This window comes from Nasonia vitripennis, chromosome 1 (genome assembly GCF_009193385.2).
Source record: "Nasonia vitripennis strain AsymCx chromosome 1, Nvit_psr_1.1, whole genome shotgun sequence".
NCBI lineage: Eukaryota > Metazoa > Arthropoda > Insecta > Hymenoptera > Pteromalidae > Nasonia > Nasonia vitripennis.
In genome coordinates, this window is record NC_045757.1 from 5345235 (window position 1) to 5363855 (window position 18621).

At 46.1% G+C, this 18621-nt stretch overlaps 1 protein-coding gene across 10 annotated transcripts in view; it reads left to right on the plus strand.

Annotated features, from left to right (window-relative positions):
- The window catches only part of LOC100116683 (nicotinic acetylcholine receptor alpha 6 subunit), a 121546-nt gene that overhangs the window by 80165 nt on the left and 22760 nt on the right, over nt 1–18621 (plus strand). For 2 of the 10 annotated variants that reach the window (XM_031922201.1, XM_031922206.2), the window contains one exon: nt 2101–2187. The exons of 7 other annotated variants lie outside the window; for them this stretch is intronic. In XM_031922201.1, the coding sequence (XP_031778061.1) occupies nt 2101–2187 (87 nt within the window). Of the gene's footprint in view, nt 1–2100; nt 2188–11553; nt 11641–18621 lie in introns of all 10 variants that reach the window. One more of the 10 variants, XM_031922203.1, reaches the window with a different exon arrangement.

The window sequence follows — 18621 nt, forward strand, 5'->3', positions numbered from 1 at the left end:
CGACGTCGATGCTATACCGTGTGAGTGTGCGCGACGCTCGAGTCGACATACGCGCACACACACACACACGCATGAAAATAGCGGATTATAAATGCGAGTGTGTATGTATAAGAGGGGGGAGATCGGTGCCGAAGGATGAAAAAAGTCCTCGATACAGCCTCGATCTGCCTCAAAAGGGAGAGTATAGGAGGAGCCTGGCATCCTCCCCCGCTAATCAATATTCATCGAAAATTCTTTGCAGCTGTGTGTGCAGTCGCATATATTCTACGAGACGACCTCGACTGAGGGGGTATATACAGGGGGGAGGAGGAAAAAAGGGTTTATACGTACCCTATAGTTGCGCGTTTCATATTCAATAATTTCACGCTGCAGCGCCGGCAAATGCCCCATCAATATTCATCGAGAGTCGACCTGCTTATATTATATGTGCAGTTATATAATGCGCAAAAGTGTATACAGAGCCCTCGTTTCACTGCGCCCTTATGCAGCGTACAAAGCGTCCTCTTCGTTCGGAATCGGAATAGGAATGTCGAATACACACCTATACAGTCGCAGCCGTATACGTATATACACAGCGTTGGATTACCTCTCGGGAGGAGAGCTGCAGACGCGTATACGTCGTGAAATTTCGGCGACGAGATCTCTCCGGACTAACGAGGTTAAACTTTGCGCCGGATTGCCGCCCGAGAATTACGCCAGCGCTCTCTCTCTCTCTCTCTCTCTCTCTCTCTCTCACCTTGACTGAACGTCGAGAATTGAAAAAATTTTTTTGCGAGCTAACTTTTTTACCCGCCCAGGAAGTTCGACTAACGAAATTTCTCAGTCGAGTGCGCGCGAGCTGTGTAAAAATTATTCGAATAAAAAAAATACATCCGTCAGTCACCGCAGTCCATGAAACAGAGTAAAAGCACGATGCAGAGGAAGAGAGAGCACCGCAGAGATCATCGAGAAAATAACAGCGTGTATGGTGTCAAGGCGCAACGATACATCGCGGGACGCGCAAAACGTGCGCCGCTTCCGTAAACCGCTCGCCTGTTGAGTTTTATTCTCCTATGTGCGGCCGCGAGGTTTCGAAAAATCCGAGCTAATTTCCCGCGAAATATCGCGCGCCTTCCATTTTTCCGCCAGCTGACGTTGTATCGACTCTCTTTCTCTTCAGGAGCTTGATTGAATTAATCAAAAACATAATACCTCCCTCCGTCGCGTCCGCGAGTTCGCTTTCGGCTCACGTAGCTGCTATGAGATTACAGGCTGTTTTCATTCGTCCGAAAGTGGCTTTTCTCGCCTCTCCACTTTTCTTCCCTCTCTCGGTTCTATACAGTGGAGTCGATCGATGTTTCAGTAGTAGTAAGGCCGCTGCACCGGTCAGCCGGAAAAACAAGGTGTATCCGACAATCTCTCTCCCGAGGGAAAAGGACGGCGAAGTTTCGTCGCGGCGAACGTCAAAGCTCATTACGTCGCGGCGTTATTATTTCTCTCTCTCTCTCTCTCTCTCTCTCTCTCTCTCTCTCTCTCTCTCTCTCTCTCTCTCTCTCTCTATCTGTTTTTCTTTCCCCTGAAAGTTCGCTCGCGCTTTTAGGACCGACGACGACTTCGTATATAAGAGCGGTGATATTTCGCAGAAATTCATTCGCAGTCAGCTCGGCGAGAAAGAGAGAGAGGTTGATGGGAAGTTTCGTTTAATTATTGTGACCTCAATTATTGCAGTTGCGTCGAGACGTCCCCCCGCAGCCGAGCGACGACGCACTCGAATGAATAATTACCAAGTTTCGCTCTCCGCGGGAAAGACAGAGCGCCGCGTTGATGGGATAAAGCTCGAGGATCGCGTTTATGCTCGCTTTGTTTATTAACAAAGTTTCGGCTCGCCTACTCAATTTATGCCCAGGCTGATTGAGGGATAATACAAGCGAACGAAGAGGACGCCTGCTGCGCAGTTTTTCGCTCGTCGATATCTTCTTTTTTTTTTATATATTTTTGTCTCCAGCCCCCCCCCCCTGATGTTTGTTGTCTGAGCTGATGATGTGATAACTAATAAAAAAAACAAAGACACGACGAGATTAAAAGAACAAACGCACACGTGGTGGGCGACGACTGTTTCAGGAGTGACCATCTTGCTATCGCTGACGGTGTTCCTGAATCTCGTAGCCGAGACCTTGCCGCAGGTCTCCGACGCAATACCCTTGTTAGGTACCACAATATAAGCCACTTTGTTCTCTATTCTATATGCTCTCTTTCTTACGTTCTACTTCCTCTTCTTCTCTCTGCTCTAAAGTCTGTCACTGTTACTCTGTACTACTGCATTATCTCTTACTCTCTTGCATTGTTCTTCTACTTCTTCTTCATATTCAGCTATCGCAGTGAGCTCTTGTCGTGTGTCCGTCTCTGTGTGTAAGTGTGTACGTGTACATGTGAGCTTGCGACGCTTCTTGTTGTACTTAAAATTCGTTCTTTTCAGCCGCGATCGATGCCTAATTACAAAGTCCACAGTACCGGCGAGTTCGAGAACAGGCGAGAAACAGACATACGCGCGAAACAGCCCCGCCGCAAAATCGACAACAAAAACGCATCGATAGAATCCGTTCGCGGGAATTCGAAATTGATGAGCAGCAGCCCCAGCGGTTGCGCGAACTTTCCACTCGATTCTCCCTCTTGCAACTTCTCGGCGCGCATAACTTTCCCCCGTCTTCTTCCACTCTCTCTCTCTCTCTCTCTCTCTCTCTCGAGAGAGAGAGAGAGAGAGAGAGAGAGAGAGAGAGAGAGAGAGAGGAAGAAAAGCGAGGAAAAAGAAAGCAAACTCTTCCCATCGATGGGAGATGGAAAAAAGACCGTATACTTGAAATCGGACGTAATCGCGCAAAGATTCGGAAAAAAGGGAAAAATAGCTCTCGCCGCGTATCGAAAATCGAATGTGCCTTTTGAAGGAGAGACAGTATAATACGTGTCCAGTTCGCTTTTCTGACAAGTCGGCAAATTAAAAGTCCGACACACGGAGAGAACGCACGACGTGCGCGGCGAGTTAGGTGCGGCCGTGACTGCTTCTCTATAAAAGCGTACAGTGTAGTCCCCGAAACCAGTTTCTTCCCAGCGACGGGGAATGTTTTTGACGTTTAATTAATGAACGCGTACAGATGGCCTGTAATTATAGCTCGTATTTCGCGACCGTATGAAACTCAGCAATGTTTTTGTCAATTATGCAGTGTGTATGGTTGAATGCGTTTCTCTAAGAAGAAAAACAAATTCGCTTCCGAAAACGATAAAGTCGGAGCGCACACACCTGTCTTCATTAAGTCTCTTTCTCACTTTCTTTCTTCGATTCTTTTTGCGCCTACATAGACACACGCACACACACATACACCGCTTAATTTTCTCTATTTCTCTCGAGGCCGCTAATTGCCTCTGGCGTCTCTGTGCTTGCGCGAGTTGCGCGAAGAATTCGCCGGTGGAATTTCCGCAATCAAGCGCGATTCCGGCAGCCGCGAGAGATAAACGTTCGGCAGACAGTATGGGGAAGGTAGAGCTAATTGAGATTCTGATGGCTGGGCGAGATGGCCTTTTTGTAGTAGCGGATCTGATGTGGAAGCTTCGATTTTTTTAATGGCTGTCGAGGTTACCGAGCTTTACAGGGAGAATCGTTAGAATTATTTCGAGGCTAATAATGTCGTCTTAACTCTCATTTGCGTCGTGTTTCGCTGTAAAACGTTGTTGTAAGGAGATGGAAAACATGAGCGTTCGGGCGATCTTGTTACCGAACGTCGGTGTTATATTCGAAAGAACGTAATCCTCTAAATCTGTTCGAGCAACGAAATTCCCGCGCGTATGTTGCCTTTGATTTCGAGCTGTTTTTCAAACTATTCAAACTCAAAGGCCTGTAAACCAACTGCAACTGTTAACTTTGAGCTTGAACACGTCAAAATGCCGGAAAATATTCTTTGCAACAACAAAAAATCTCCTCCGAATAAAACGAAAACCAGATAAAAAAAAACAGCGAAAGCTCTCGCCAAATTCAAATCCGCGCACTGACCACGGCTCTAACTAAATTCAAGATCCAAGCCAGTAGTAACAGCAACGGCAGCAGTAGCAGCGGCGCACGAGTGTAATCATCCCGATCGGAAAAGACTACCACTAGCTTCGCTCGCAACACAGCTAAATTCATCCACCGTCGGTTCAACGAACGCTCTCTCACTCGCTTCCAGAAGCAGCAGCAGCAGCAGCAGCAGCAGACAACGGCCTGAATAATTCATCTCTCCGCGACGTGCGCGATAGATTTTCCCCGCGACAGGTGCTTTCTCCCCCTCTCTCTCTCTCTTTCGCGAAAAAGGGCTGCGGACGGATATAACGCTCTCTCCTCCCCCGTACACGTGTATCTACTTAGCGGTCGCCGAGCTTTTACTGCTTTCCGATACTATACACTCCTGCCGGCTGTACACAGGATGAAATGCCCGTCGAATTTTCGCGCGCGAATAATTCACACCAGCCGCACGTGAGAGACTCGACACAGGGAGAGAGAGAAAAAAAGGCGACGGAGCGCCGCGCGTTTAAAAGCGCTTTGTGCCGCATAATAAGCGCCCTCGACACGATACTCGCTCGCGGATGCGCGGGAATTTCGAGAACAACTGGCGCCCGCAAATGAGCGTCGCGAAAAAAGTCGTCGTCGCCAGCGAGAACGCATAATGCGGGAAAGTGAGGGCACCGCCGCCGCTGCTGCTGCTACTGCTTGCTGGCTGTTTTTTTTTTTTTTTTTATTTCGCGGAAGGTAAAAATAACGAGGCGCTTATAACAATCGTGTTGTGTAGTTCGAAAAAATTTCAGAGCCGCGAGGGCAAAGAACTCATAGGTATGTGTGTATAAAGCGTCGAGCGAAAGTTTGCGCGCGACTCGCCGGAGCAGGTGGAAAGAATAAATGCACAGAGAGCCGAAAACAAGGATGGAGGAAGTTGCGTGTATAAATTTTGCGACGACTCGAAAATTTTTCCATCTTAAACTCGTCGCGGGCCACTAATTCGAACCACGTCCGGGCACAAAGACGCCATAGGAAGGGAAAAGAGCGGAGCAGCTCGAACTCTCGACGATCAAAGGACTCGAGGCGAGCCTGATGTCTGACTTTGCGCGCACTTTTTCACTGCTGCCGCAGCCGCCTATATACTTTATTCTTTCTATAACTTTTCGACTTTTCTTATGCTCTGCCTCTCTCTTCTCTCTGTTTCTGCATTGTATTATCTTTTGGAGTTCTTGCGTACATGTGTGCATATATATGCGTATTTCTTGAAGTTTAATAACGTATATATATATACATGTATACTTATGTCACGTACACGTTATATATTATATTATGGAGTTATATTTGCGCTGTTCTCGCTGTTGCTTTGTGCTACTATATTTATCACTATCTCTCTTTCTCCCAATCTATCTCTGGCTATCTCTACTCTCTTTCTCCTTTTCTCTCTCTCTCTCTCTCTCTCTCTCTCTCTCTCTCTCTCTCTCAACTCCTTCTCTCTTTGGGTTTGTGCCGAGAGACGGTTTTTTGGCGTCTGCGCATCCACCATATGTGATGATTGACTGATTATATTATATTGATGAGTTTATTATATTCTATATTACGTATTATTAATTGATATAACTAATTGATTATTGATTAATACATGTATATTCGTAAATATAAATATTATACTATAAATAATGTTATTATGATATGATGCTCAGTATATATTATTTCCCACTGATTATTATATATTTCTCTACTAAACAAAGTTATCTAAATACATACGACGCGAGAGGAGCTGCTGGTCTGTGGTATCTTGTAATCTCTCGATAATCGCAATGTTATATACCACGGACCAAGGGCTTCTTCGCCGTTAAATTAAAACAAGCTAATCATATACAGTAATTATTATATATATATATATATATATATATATATATATATATATATATATATATATATATATATATATATATATATTGCTTTGTATTTATTTATCATCACCCTTTGATATATATATATTCATACTTATTATATTACATACCCCTTATATATTATCTTGCTATATTATTTCAGTGCTATGTTCCCCTATACATAATTCTCTTGATCGCAGTTATATATTCGCTCGATATATACATATAAATATATGCTCTTATATATACTCGAAGCATTCCCCCGTGCTTTTTTTGAATCTTCGTAAGAGCCAGCGATACACACGACACCTCCAAAACACACAGTATCACACATCAATATTTCGCAAATGGATTGATCGGAGTCTTCGCGCGTGGGAGCTGGGGACGTGCCGTCGGTGGATTGAAAATGAATCGTGACACAGAAACACAGCCACTGCAGCGGCGGCGTGTCGTTCTCCCGCAAACTGCCAGCGACAGGCCGAATTCGATTAAAAGCTCGAGTCGCGTCTTTTTTTTCCCGCCAAAAAAAAAAAGAAAGAAGAAAAAGCTCATCCGTATGACGACTACTTTGAAGTACAAGATCCACGACAGCGTGTTTGCCTCTCCCGGGAAGCTTTAATATGAAGCGTCGTGTTTACGCTGCTCGCTGTCTCCGCGTCAAAGAAGATCCGCGAAATGAAGAGTTTCGTTGTTTATATAAACGATATAGCTCTGGTATACAGCGTCTCCTATATTTTTATAACCTCGTAGATATTTTTGCAGCGCTCGTATATTCTAGGGCCGCTCTCGTGTGATAGATATGCGCGCGCGAGGAAAAGGAACAAAGGGCGAGAGCTTTTTTTCTGTTTACGCGCGCGCGCGTGCTCTCTTTGTCGGGAATTTTGCATGAAAGTCGAACACGTCGAAAAAAATTTTGAAAACAGCGGCGATCGTTTTATTTTTAACTCGATTCGAAACTGTGCGTCGGCTCGTATAGACTATTTTCGATGCTCCGCCTCCGCAAGCTCAAGTCCAGGTTACACAATCAATTCCCCCGCCTCGTCTCGCGGTTTATCGCCCCTCGTCGCATTGTAGGCCCGCCGTGGAGTCGTCAGCGGGACGTGTACGCCATTGTCGAAGGATAAATTACAAGGCAGTCCTTCGGCCCGACAAAAGGAGGTGTAGCCTGAATACACACACATACACACACGGGGTTATTCAAAAGGAGCGTCGGTAGCAGAGGTCCTCGAGATGGGAATCGAACGCCTCCTTCGTATATACGCTAAAGCCTCGTCGGCCATAAATCTCGGGCGATAACGAGGAAACGTGTATGTATGTGTGTGTGTAGGCGTTGTCTGCTTCCTTTTTTCTCGCTTTTTTTCCCTCTCACTGGCTTTTTCGCGTTGAGCCTACACCGCGATGAATCTCCATTGTCGCCGAAAGAATTTATACGGGGAATCGGGGGATTTCTTGTTAGTTTGTTTTTTTTTTTTTTCAACTCGACAGGTGGAAATTATCGTCGCGTCGGCCCGGACGTTTCGGTTTTAATTACGGAACGTCGATCCGGAGGACGCGACAACACACTGGATAGGCTCATATACATACGACTTTTTAGACTGTATACACACACTGCATGGTATAAACAGAGTTTTATCAGGAATCGACAGAAGCATGCCACTCACGTTATACAATGAATTTAGCTTATATCGATATGATACTTTTATGATATATTAACATTATTATCCTCTATAACATGTGCAATTTCTTACTATGTTCTATATACTTCCAGTGGACGCGCAAGCTCGCCTATGTGTAAACGCGCGATTATTCGAAAAGCAGAGAGAACAGCTGCTAATACGAACGAGTCTAGATTTGACTTTGCGAATCCACCGAAAGAGCACATGCATACTGCTTGATTCATCGCTATACCGCCTCATCCACATTCTCTCCCCCCTGAAAAATCGCGCCATATACTCGCACACATCGCTTGAATAATTATTCCGTAGTGCTCCACTATTTTCCTTCCGCGGCGCATTAGCGCGTCCCTCGAACAATGCGCATCGATCCCCGCGTTTTTCCCACTTCGTCACAGTCGTATGTATACACACACACACACACGCACATACGTTATGATACGATCCCGAGGGGAGAAGGAAAAAAATCGCGAGAAAAAAAGGCCACTCGAGCGCGCAATTCCCGGAGCGGCATAGCACTAGCGCGCGTTTCTGTATTATATAGGTCCGGCGCGGTTCTCTTCCATATGGCTTCATCTCTCTGCCGATGTTAATTTTAGCCGCGAAAAGGACCGGACAAACAGAAGAAGGGAAGAAAGAAAGCGCGAGAGAGAAAATTGGAGCGTGCACGCGCGTCTGTTTGAGATGGGCTCGAGCTGGCCTGTTGAGCTTTTTTATTTTTCAAGTTCAGCACTAGTGTGCATATTGTAGGAGCGGGAGAACGTCGCGCCTTTGTTTCAAGACCCACACACACACACATACATATACCTAAGAACGCTGGATAAATATATGTTCGACAGTATATAGCACTGCTAATCTCTGCCTCATCACCTTCTCTGTCGTTTTCTGACTACTCACGTAGATGAACTTCTTCTCTGTACAATACTGCTGAAAAGTGATTATAATGAACCTGAAGGGCATCGCGCCCGTCGCCACAAAGATACATATGTCTTGTAACGAGCGCTGAATCGTGCCTCTGTTCTCGTTCTCTGTATCGATATATGAAACACATCACACACAGCATTACATTAAGCATCAATATAGTATGATACAGTCGCTGACGGCCCTCCTTCTCTATTTATCTCTCTATACACCTTCATAGATATTACTCGTTTGGTTTTGATTGATCGTGCAGTATTTTGCGTTGCGTATATTGTGTCTTTATACTGTCACTGTGGTATCTTGGTATACATTATATAAATCGCTGTGTGTCCTGCGACGCGCGTGTGTGTATGCGTGTGTGCCTGACGCGATTGCTGTTACACTCTTCCTTGCACACATACACACACGCGCACGCACAGACACACAGACGAAAAAGACAACACACTTGGTCGTCGTGTTTTGACGTTCGTTGTGTATGTATTTTATCCGAGCGTCCGTTGGATACACACACACACACATATATATATATATATATATATATATATATCTGTATATGAGGTTGTATACGTTGTTCACGAGTTGTGTGTCGTGCGTTGGTTGCTGTATACACGTTGTGTTGGCTGTTCTCAAAATCCCACAGGATAACAGCAGCAGGACGACAACGAGCGGAAAAAGAGTACAGTGTGTATAAACACGTCGGCGCATCGCTTGTGCCGCTCTCCTCTCGAAACTTCCCTCTATATATCTCTCTCAGCTCTCTCTATCTCTCACTCCGGCGAAAAAAAAGGAGAACGCAGGTATAGCCTCGCCGTGCGCAGAGGATATACACGTCTTGAGGGGGCGAGGAAAGATGACATGTATTTCAGTTAGGCTCTTGGCACTACTCCAGCGGATATCGGCGCAACAAGCTCTCCTGGCGATTTGTCGCGCTTCGGCTGCAGAAAAAAGCTCGAAAAAGCTCGGCGGGATAAAGGACTCGACGCGCTCGCGCGTATACGGCCGACAAGGCCGATACAATGTATGCAAATGCGGCGCCATAATCTAAATTGCAAAATTCGCGCCCCGGTTAATTGCCAACTGCGCGTGCCTACAGCTCCTGGGAGAGAACGCGCGAGAGAGAGAGAGAGAGAGAGAGAGAATTAGAGGGCCAAAGCGGCTTATAAAATTCATCGAGTGCTCGCTTGCAAGAGCGCCGTGTTTATTGTGTAATCCATATGTTATGGATCCGCCCTCTCTCTCTCTCTCTCTCTCTCTCTCTCTCTCTCTCTCTCTCTCTCTCTCTCTCTCGGACAAATCGCGCAGAGTGTGTTTACGGGGCGCGCATGCTCGGAAAGCTCGAGGAGGACGTGCGCCGAATTCCAGCTGGCTGTGTGCATCAGGAGGCGATGCCGATGCTGAGAGAAGAAAAAAACGGAGAAAAATAGATACACACGCGATACATACATCTCGAGTCGAGGGTAAAAAGCGCATTTGAATCGATGAGCGAGAGAAATCGCCGAGAGACTAATTGCTTTTACGCGCGAATTTGCTTTGATTTAACCCGGCGTCGCTGCTCTCGCGACGATGAGTGCGTCTGTGTGTTGGCGAGCGGCTGATACCGTATGTCCGCTGTCGGGTCGATTCGATCTTTGCACAAAGAGAGGCCTGTGCAAACGAGACGATTATATGACCGGCCGCTCGCTCTCTGTGTTTGTCTTTTCTCTTCCCATTATGTGTACCGGGGATGTGTCGTACGACGCTGTTATCGTTTTTTTTTTGTTTCCTCTTTGTCGATCGTTATCGTTATACGCAGCGAATATAAGATTAATCGAAAAGCTCGGCGTACACACGCACAGGTGCTTCCAGAGCCCGGCTACTGACCAGATTGCAGCGGCAAATTTGAGTTTGCGCGCCACGGAACGCTGACTCGTCCTGTTGGTCTACGAGAACTTTATTAAACCTTAATTAGTTGGCTGCAGTTCGCTCGGAACGTTTACCTCTCTCTCTCTCTCTCTCTCTCTCTCTCTCTCTCTCTCTCTCTCTCTCTCTCTCTCTCTCTCTCTCTCGTGTCCGCGAGGGATGATTCGCGGAAAAATTTATCGCGAAATTTACGCTGTGATATGCGAGAGTAGCCTTTGAGCTTGATAAAGTCCAATTTAAAAGCAATCGCCGCCACGAGAGAGAGAGAGAGAGAGAGAGAGAGAGAGAGAGAGAGAGAGAGAGACCGGCGGTTTCGGGCCGAACGATGCTTCTTTTCTATGCCGAGAGACGTAATCACCAGTGGAAAACGATTCGCCCGAGCGGCTCCTTTGACCGGTTTCTTTGTTTCGACAAGTAATTACTTTTTCTCTTTTCTGAGAGCGAATACGTTTCGCGCGGAAAATCAGCCTATAAAAAAAAACACACCCCCGCTATGCTGTCGCGTCCCTTTATACACCCCCGCACGCGTAGTAGGCTCTCCCGCGAGGCTCGTGCGCGATTTTATTGCCCCCGAAAAGGAGAAAGCCATCCGTCTTCTCCGGATTTTCCAGTATACAGCGGTGTCTTCTGACTTTTTACGCCGGGGATAGGTATTTCTTTTTTTTATTTCAGCGCGCCGATGACAGCTGGAAAAGTAGGTAGCGGGACGCGTAGCGCGACATTAGGGAGGTATCGACGTTTCTCTGATTGAGTGTCTTTTTCTCAGTACGTGTACGGTGTACGTATAGCCGTCTGCATTGATTTAGCGAAAACTAAAGCGTATGGATGAACGTCAAAGTGAGAATATAACCATGATGATAAACGAAGTCCGCGTCCCTTTCGCCATTTTCCTTTCGGAGCACCGGCCAAGGAAATCAGTGCCTTGGCCGCGGCTGATATGCGACGACAAGGGGAAAAGCGTCTGTCTTGTACTACCGCCACCGCATTGCTTTTTCTTAACTTTTTTTTTCAAATTAACCTCCTCAACTCCAGACTCTGAACACAGCACGCGTGCACACGACGATTACAACATTGCACACACACACACACACACAGAATTATAGCTTGAGTTTGAAGATGAAAAAAAGGGATATCGTACGAGGGTGTGCGTGTGTATATGATGTTGCAGGTGTGACGATCCTGTTGTCCCAGACGGTCTTTTCGCTGCTGGTGGCCCACGTGTTGACCCGAACCTCCGAAGCGGTGCCGCTTATAGGTACCGATGATTGTGTGCAATATTCCAACTGTTTCTTTCTCTCAATAGAGCTGGAGCTCGATGGGTCACAGTCGCGCCATGTCCATGGCCTACGTTACTTCTCGCGCGACTCTGCCTCATCGGTTCCGAACTTCTCTCACTTTCAGCCTGTCGCTCTGCATACATCTTTCAAATCTCCAGCTCTTATCCCCCATTTTATTTCGTTTCGACTCTTCTTCTCTCTTATTCTGGCTCCAATCCGAAAGACACCTGTATCACCGGATTTCACGGCTCCGCGAACTCGGCGAGCGAGCGAGTCCTTTCCATTTTTCACCCCTCGTTTGTCCCCCCCCCCCCCCTCTCTATCTGCAGAGCTTTCTTTTTGCTCCTTTTATTAGCCCGGCCGCTATCTCGAACTTTTTCTTTTACCTTTTCTCGACACGCCGCTAAACCCACACCCCCTTTATATTTCATACGCTCTTCTCTGTCTCTCTCTCTCTCTCCCCCCCCCTCTCTCTCTCTCTCACTCTCTTTCTCCCTGTCTTTTTATTTTTCTCGGCAACAACAAAAAATGTAAAGGCTTTAAAAACGAATTGATCATAAAAAGGTTCTCCAGTATATTATATATATAAAGTAACACTCTGTGCCTGACTCTCTGCAGTAGACTGCCGTAGTGTACAGTATACTCGTTTATTTACTTACCTTCTTCTGTCTGACTGCTCTCTCTGATAATAAATCAAACTCTCGGAGTTTAAAAGCTGGATAAAAGGTATTATACACTATACTGTACTGTGTATAAAAAAAATAATGATAAACCAAAACAAGCTATGTACTCGCGCGCAGCACGCAATAATTATTCACGAGCTCTTTTGTGACCACTATTATTATAGTTTTCTTTTATATATATATATATACTGCTATGTTATATTATTATCTCTCAACTATATATACATTATATACTATATGCCATGTATTCGGCTTTTGTGACGTAAGAGTAACGAGTACGCTTATAATACAAAAAGTAATGCTTATATATTATTTCTTATAAAAATAAATGCGACGACATGATAAAAGACGAAATAAAAGAATACGACTCTTGCGAATATACTCTCGAGCATGTGCTTTCCTCTTATATGCCTAAATTTAATCAACTAATCGATGATGATAAAAGTATATGCAAAAGTATCTCGTACACTCCTTTTTATACATTATACATATGAATATATCTCTATGCTGCGCAGAATGCATTCTCTCGACTGCACCTATATACTGAATTGTATACATATATATTAATATTATATTATATCAGTATCGTAGTGTAATAATTCGCATTTAATCCGAACTTAACAAAAAAATGCTTGTAAATATCTAACTAAAGAGTACATAAAAATAAAATCGTGAATAATAATTGAGTGAAGCTTATCTTCTCATAAAACACGACGAATGTATAAACGCTGGAATCCGTAGCCTCTCGCCCAGTACCTGTATGAGTATACCAAGTAGAGCAACACGCATCTCCGAAGGTAGACACGCTCCCTCCCCTAAAATCGAAAAATTAAAAATTCCACCTCTAAAAAATCTCAACGACACAGGGCCATCATCGCACGACTCAGCCTTCATGGAAACGCATCGCTTATCCGAGGCTTCTCTCTCTCTCTCTCTCTCTCTCTCGCGCTAACGATCAGCCCGTCACAGTCTATGCTATACATCCCTCTCGTAATCGTGCAGCCTCTCGAACTCGGCGTTTCGCAAACATAGCCCTGCAGTATCTCCTCCCGAGGCTTCCGCTTCCGGCATCATAAGGCGCGCGATGCCTTGTCTTATCTTCGCCGCGCGAAATTAGCAAAGCTCCTGCAAAGTGTTTTTCCTTTTCTCCGGGCCGTCGCGTCGTGTCCTAGAAAAAAAAGAAGCGTCAGGGTCATTACCGTACTTTGGAACTCTGCCCGCGGCGAGATGAATTTCTTCGGCGGTTATTAAAACGTCGACGTCCTCTTCCCTTTTTTTTCATACTCTTCATCAACTGTACGCGTTATGTGATATTCGCGTTACATCGAGCATCGAGAAGAATAATTAAAGTCGGATGGAATTACGTTCGGATCTTTCAAAGCGAAACTTTAACGACGAGATGAGTTATGGATAATGATAAAAAAAGGGTCTGCCACTCGACTTTTCATCCCTCTTTGGACAAAAAGCGTCTGGGATAATTTAAAAGAGTTCATTAACTCGAGTATGATTTAACTCGCTCCTTTTATTTTCACGCGCAAGCAACTTTTTCGTCGGGACGAACTTTCGAATTTTTTCGACGAAATATAACGCGCTTCGTGTGAGCTCGTAGATAATGAAAAAAACGTCGAGAGCAATTTACAGCAGTTCGTTAAACCGTATATAGCGCACGACACAGACAGAGGGTAAATAACGCGCTAGCTCGAATCGGCGCGGGTTTCCATTATCATTAAAAATAAAAGTCCGCAGCGGCAGCTCTTATAAATATCGCAAAAATACGTTTTCACTTTTCCGGCCTCCACTACTCCCACACACACTCGGTCATTACTATTCGTTAATCGAACGGACGTGACGATTTTTCTCTCTCCCCCGTCGAGCTGTTGTGCGGCTGTGTATTTTTTTCCTCTCTTTTCTCTCTCGTCGAACCTGTCGCGGAAATGGTTCCGACTCGTGTTTTTGTCACTCGATTTTTGTTTCGCTCTCGCGGAAAGGACGCTTCGCCGCTCGAATTAGCGTATTTTTCCCCTCTCTCTATCTCGTAACGTCTGCTTTAATTCCCAGCCATCTCTCTCTCTCTCTCTCTGGCGCTCACGGCTTTTATTTAACTTCGTTCCATAAACTCCGACGTTGTCAGATTAGCTCGAAGACGGCCGCTCGTATAAATATTTGAACCGCGCGGGAGAATTTTTCGCGCCGGCAAATAGGCGATCCCGTACACGAGAGAGTGTAATGGTCCGTTCTGCGCAAATCCGATTACGAGTTGGCGAGACGCTCGATCGCGAGGGACTGCGTTGAATTTCGGCTCTTGTTTCTCCTCCGATTTTCCCCGTATTTTTCTCTCCCCTCGGCGATATCCAGCGGATATTCGCTTATTATACGCGGGAGCATCGATTACGCGCGAGAAGGAGCGTGCGATTCGATATCCTGCGCAGCGGGGGGGGGGGGAGAGAGTTTAAAAGCTCGCGGGCGCGAGAGAAAAATGGAAAAAGTTGGAAGCCTCTCGCGCTCGCCGAAACTTCTCGATCCTCTCCTCGCGGCTTACTTTTTTTATCCTCGGCCGCGGCGCGAATTTTTCTGAAATTTCCCCGAACGCCGCGTGAGAAATGCGCGGTCACGCGATCGACATAGTTTTCTACGGGTATAACCTATATACAGGTATACATTGTGTTTACCGGACGAGCTCGGAATTTTTATTTTTTTTCTTATACACGCGTACACGTTTGCATTGTTCGCGGAGAGTCAAAGCAGCGGCACGTATTCATTCATCGCCCATACATACATATATATACTGGCCCGCATTAAAAAGCAAAAGTCTGAAGAGAGTGTGAGCGTGTGTGTATAAATGCATGAGGAACTAATGACGAAACTTCGCAGCTGCACGCGCTGCTCTCTATACAACGCATACGCTCGCAGATCGGACGAGTGTGTATGCGTGTGTGTGTGTGTATAACAGAGGAAAAAAAGGCCGCCGCCGCCGCCGTATACGGGAACTGCAGCTGCGAACTCTAAAATGAACCGAAGCACTGCTTCTACTACTGCCACTACTACTTCTTCCCTTCGCATCCGCATAACGATATCGGCTCGATCCGGCCCCGCAAGCCGTGAGGGCGAGTATATTATTGTATACTATATTGTTTTTGTTTTGTTTTTTGTCATTATTACACCTGCTCTGTACATTATACTTGTGTCGAATATTTTGTGTTCGAGTGCGAGTGGTATATGGACACACGAACTACACACATACACGTGCATCGAACGCAGCATCTCTCCATCACAGCCATAACATCGAGTGTTTACAGTCGAGTCCGAGATCATCATGGTCGTCTTCTCGAGCCGGAGTTTAATAGCGCATAACATGCACGAGTATCCCTATGTGCACACTCGAGGAGCGACTGCGTGTCTAACGGTCTAAAAACGATACCGTGCATCTATATACTCCCCTGATTAATCAGAAAATGAACGCATACACACGTGCATCATATCCGAGCCCGCGGCCGATCTGCGCTAATTCAATTACACCTTTGTCAGAGGACCCTGCCGAAGAAGCTGCATTTCACGCGAATTAATTCCGACCTGTCGCTGGCAAATACACACACACACACACACACTATGACAAACAAAAATCGCGCATCATCAATCCGCGATGAACGACCGCATCTTTCACGCTATCTAATTACCGCACAGCAGCAGCAACGGCCCATATCAGCCGCGCGCTCGTAATACTTGTTGAGCCTCGGCGGCGCAGCCGTCTTTCTCGCGTCATTAATCATCGCGGTCGCAACTGCGGAATCGATCGCACACACGCGCACGTATATATGCTATATAGAGTAGCGAGTGGGCTGAGCGCGCCCTTTGACGTTTACACGCGGGCGCACGACAAACCGCATAAATTCAGCCCGCGCAGCGCGACAATTACGCGCATCGTCTTCGAATAATTACGCGAGACCTCGAGCTGCCACTGTGTTTGCGATTGAATTCTACGAATAAGTCGAACAATTCCGGGCTCGTAGGCTGATATACAATTTCGCGCGTAAAAAGAGAGATATAGACGGAGCGAGCTCGTCGGTATAAATTTCGAGTGAAACCGCATCGGAAAATCGCGCGCGGAGTATACAAAACAGGCCCTACTCGCACGCGCGCGTAAATATTTGAACTAGCCGGGGATTCCCCGAACGGCTGCGAGGGATCAAAGAAACAACAGTAGCGGCAGCCGCAGAAGGGGTAAAAAAGATACGGGAAACGGGGCCGCAGAAAAGTTTCCGGCAGCCGCATTGCCGAAAATTGTTGAGTTACACGCGAGCTCAATCTTTCAGCCCTCTCTCGGAGAATTTATTTTTCCCTGTACAGCGAGTACACTTTTTTCTCGTTCGTCTCCTCTCTAACGGCGGAATAACAGTCCGAGGCGTGAAATTTTGATTTTACAGGTCAGGCGAAAGTTCCGGCTCGAGGGCATTGTTATTTCAGCGAGCGAGAGAGCGCCGAGTTCGCCGACTCGGACGGGAATTTTTCATGCGCCCGGCGGAAAATCGCGAAAAGCCACGATTACGCGCCGCACTGCCGAGAATATACGTACACGGCAGAGGTTCGATCATCGCGGCCACTCGATTTCCACACTTCATAATATTCTCGCTCGACCTCCGGTACGCCAGCAGCTCGGCGACGCGGTTCGTTTCAGGCCCGACTTTTACGACGAGTGCATAATACACAGCGTCGCCGGTTTTACGGTTCGGTTGCTGCTGTTCATCGAAGTCCCGGGAATTATGCATCATCGAAGGGATGCAGGTGTCGCCCCCGCGCGCTGATATGTACATGCGATAAATACGGGAGGACACGACAGCTACAGCGGTATAGGTGTCATACTCAAGAGAGAGAGAGAGAGAGAGAGAGAGGGAGCCAAAACAGATCCATCTTGTCCGGTCGAGTGCTGCGAGCGAATGAAAAGCCTTTTCGCTAATTGCTCGCGGCCGAAAGCTATTAATATTCATCAAGCTCGGAACAGCTTCTGCCGCCGCTGCTGCTGCTGTTGTTGGGTATACAAAACGCGATTCATTACCGCGAATGAGCTGCGCTGCTGCTGCTGTTTTTCGATTTTTCCCGCGCGATTAAGAGCTCTCGAGATGATGACGATGATTCGAGTGCTGGGAAAAATTCTGTTATTTTTCTCTCTCTCTCTCTCTCTCTCTTTCGGACGCCTTTGAAGTATGGCGTGACAGAATGATGAAAAATTTTCCGTCGCGAGAGAGCGAATATTGGATTTCCCACGAGCAATTCGAGACTCGCGCGTGTGTGCGTGCGTGTCGCGAAACTAAACATGCGAGGAAAAAAGGCTTTAGTTTCGGAAAAATTCGGCGTAATACAATAGCCGCGTCGTTCCCTTTTTTTTTCGTTTCTATACTCACATTGGCGCGTCGCTTTATTATTAATCTTTACGACGAAATCACTAGCTCACGCGGCGTAATTATGTCACGACACTTCGCGCGTGTAATGCCTTTACGGCCGCACTCAATTTTCTCCCCGTGTGTGTGTGTGTGCGTCCCGTATCATATACAGCCCCTACGAGAGATATCTGTGCGAATGTGTGTAAGTGCCTGCAAAAGATAAACTGTCGTCCAGATTAAAACGATGATCGATAAACAGCTTGTCACAGCTATCTTAGAACGAAGTGTATACACGCAAGCTTGGGTACACTATATTATACACATACATTTATTATACGCACACGTAAAAGCGACCGTTTGTATGATCTAAGACGCAATGATAATTAAGAACAAGGATAATCCAATGTCTACAAGGAAAATGGCGAAAGACCGATAAATAAATTATAGCGCCTGCAAGTATTATTATTATTATTATTACATTGTGTGCAGCATTACAAGTAAAGACACACTCTCTCTCTCTCTCTCTCTCCTTTTTTCTTATTTTTGCCTGACACTCTGTTATACGCGTATGCAGCGAGCGATAGTAGTGACCGTATACGTATATACACACACATTCACATGTGTGCATAAACGCATACAAAACGTTCGCCCAGCCATCTCCAGCTCTGCGTATACAAACTTTGCATATGTAAATTTCATCAAGCGACTTTTATATTGTACATATTGCAGCCTCCTCCTTATACCCACACACGCACACACACACACAAACGCACACGAAGCTTCTTCATGACTCTTACTCGCAAATGAGAATTATATACATAGAAAAATATTTTCCGCGAGCAAACGGGCGCGCGCGTTGGGGGTAAAAAAAAAGTTACCTTTCACTCGGCTTCGTTTGCAT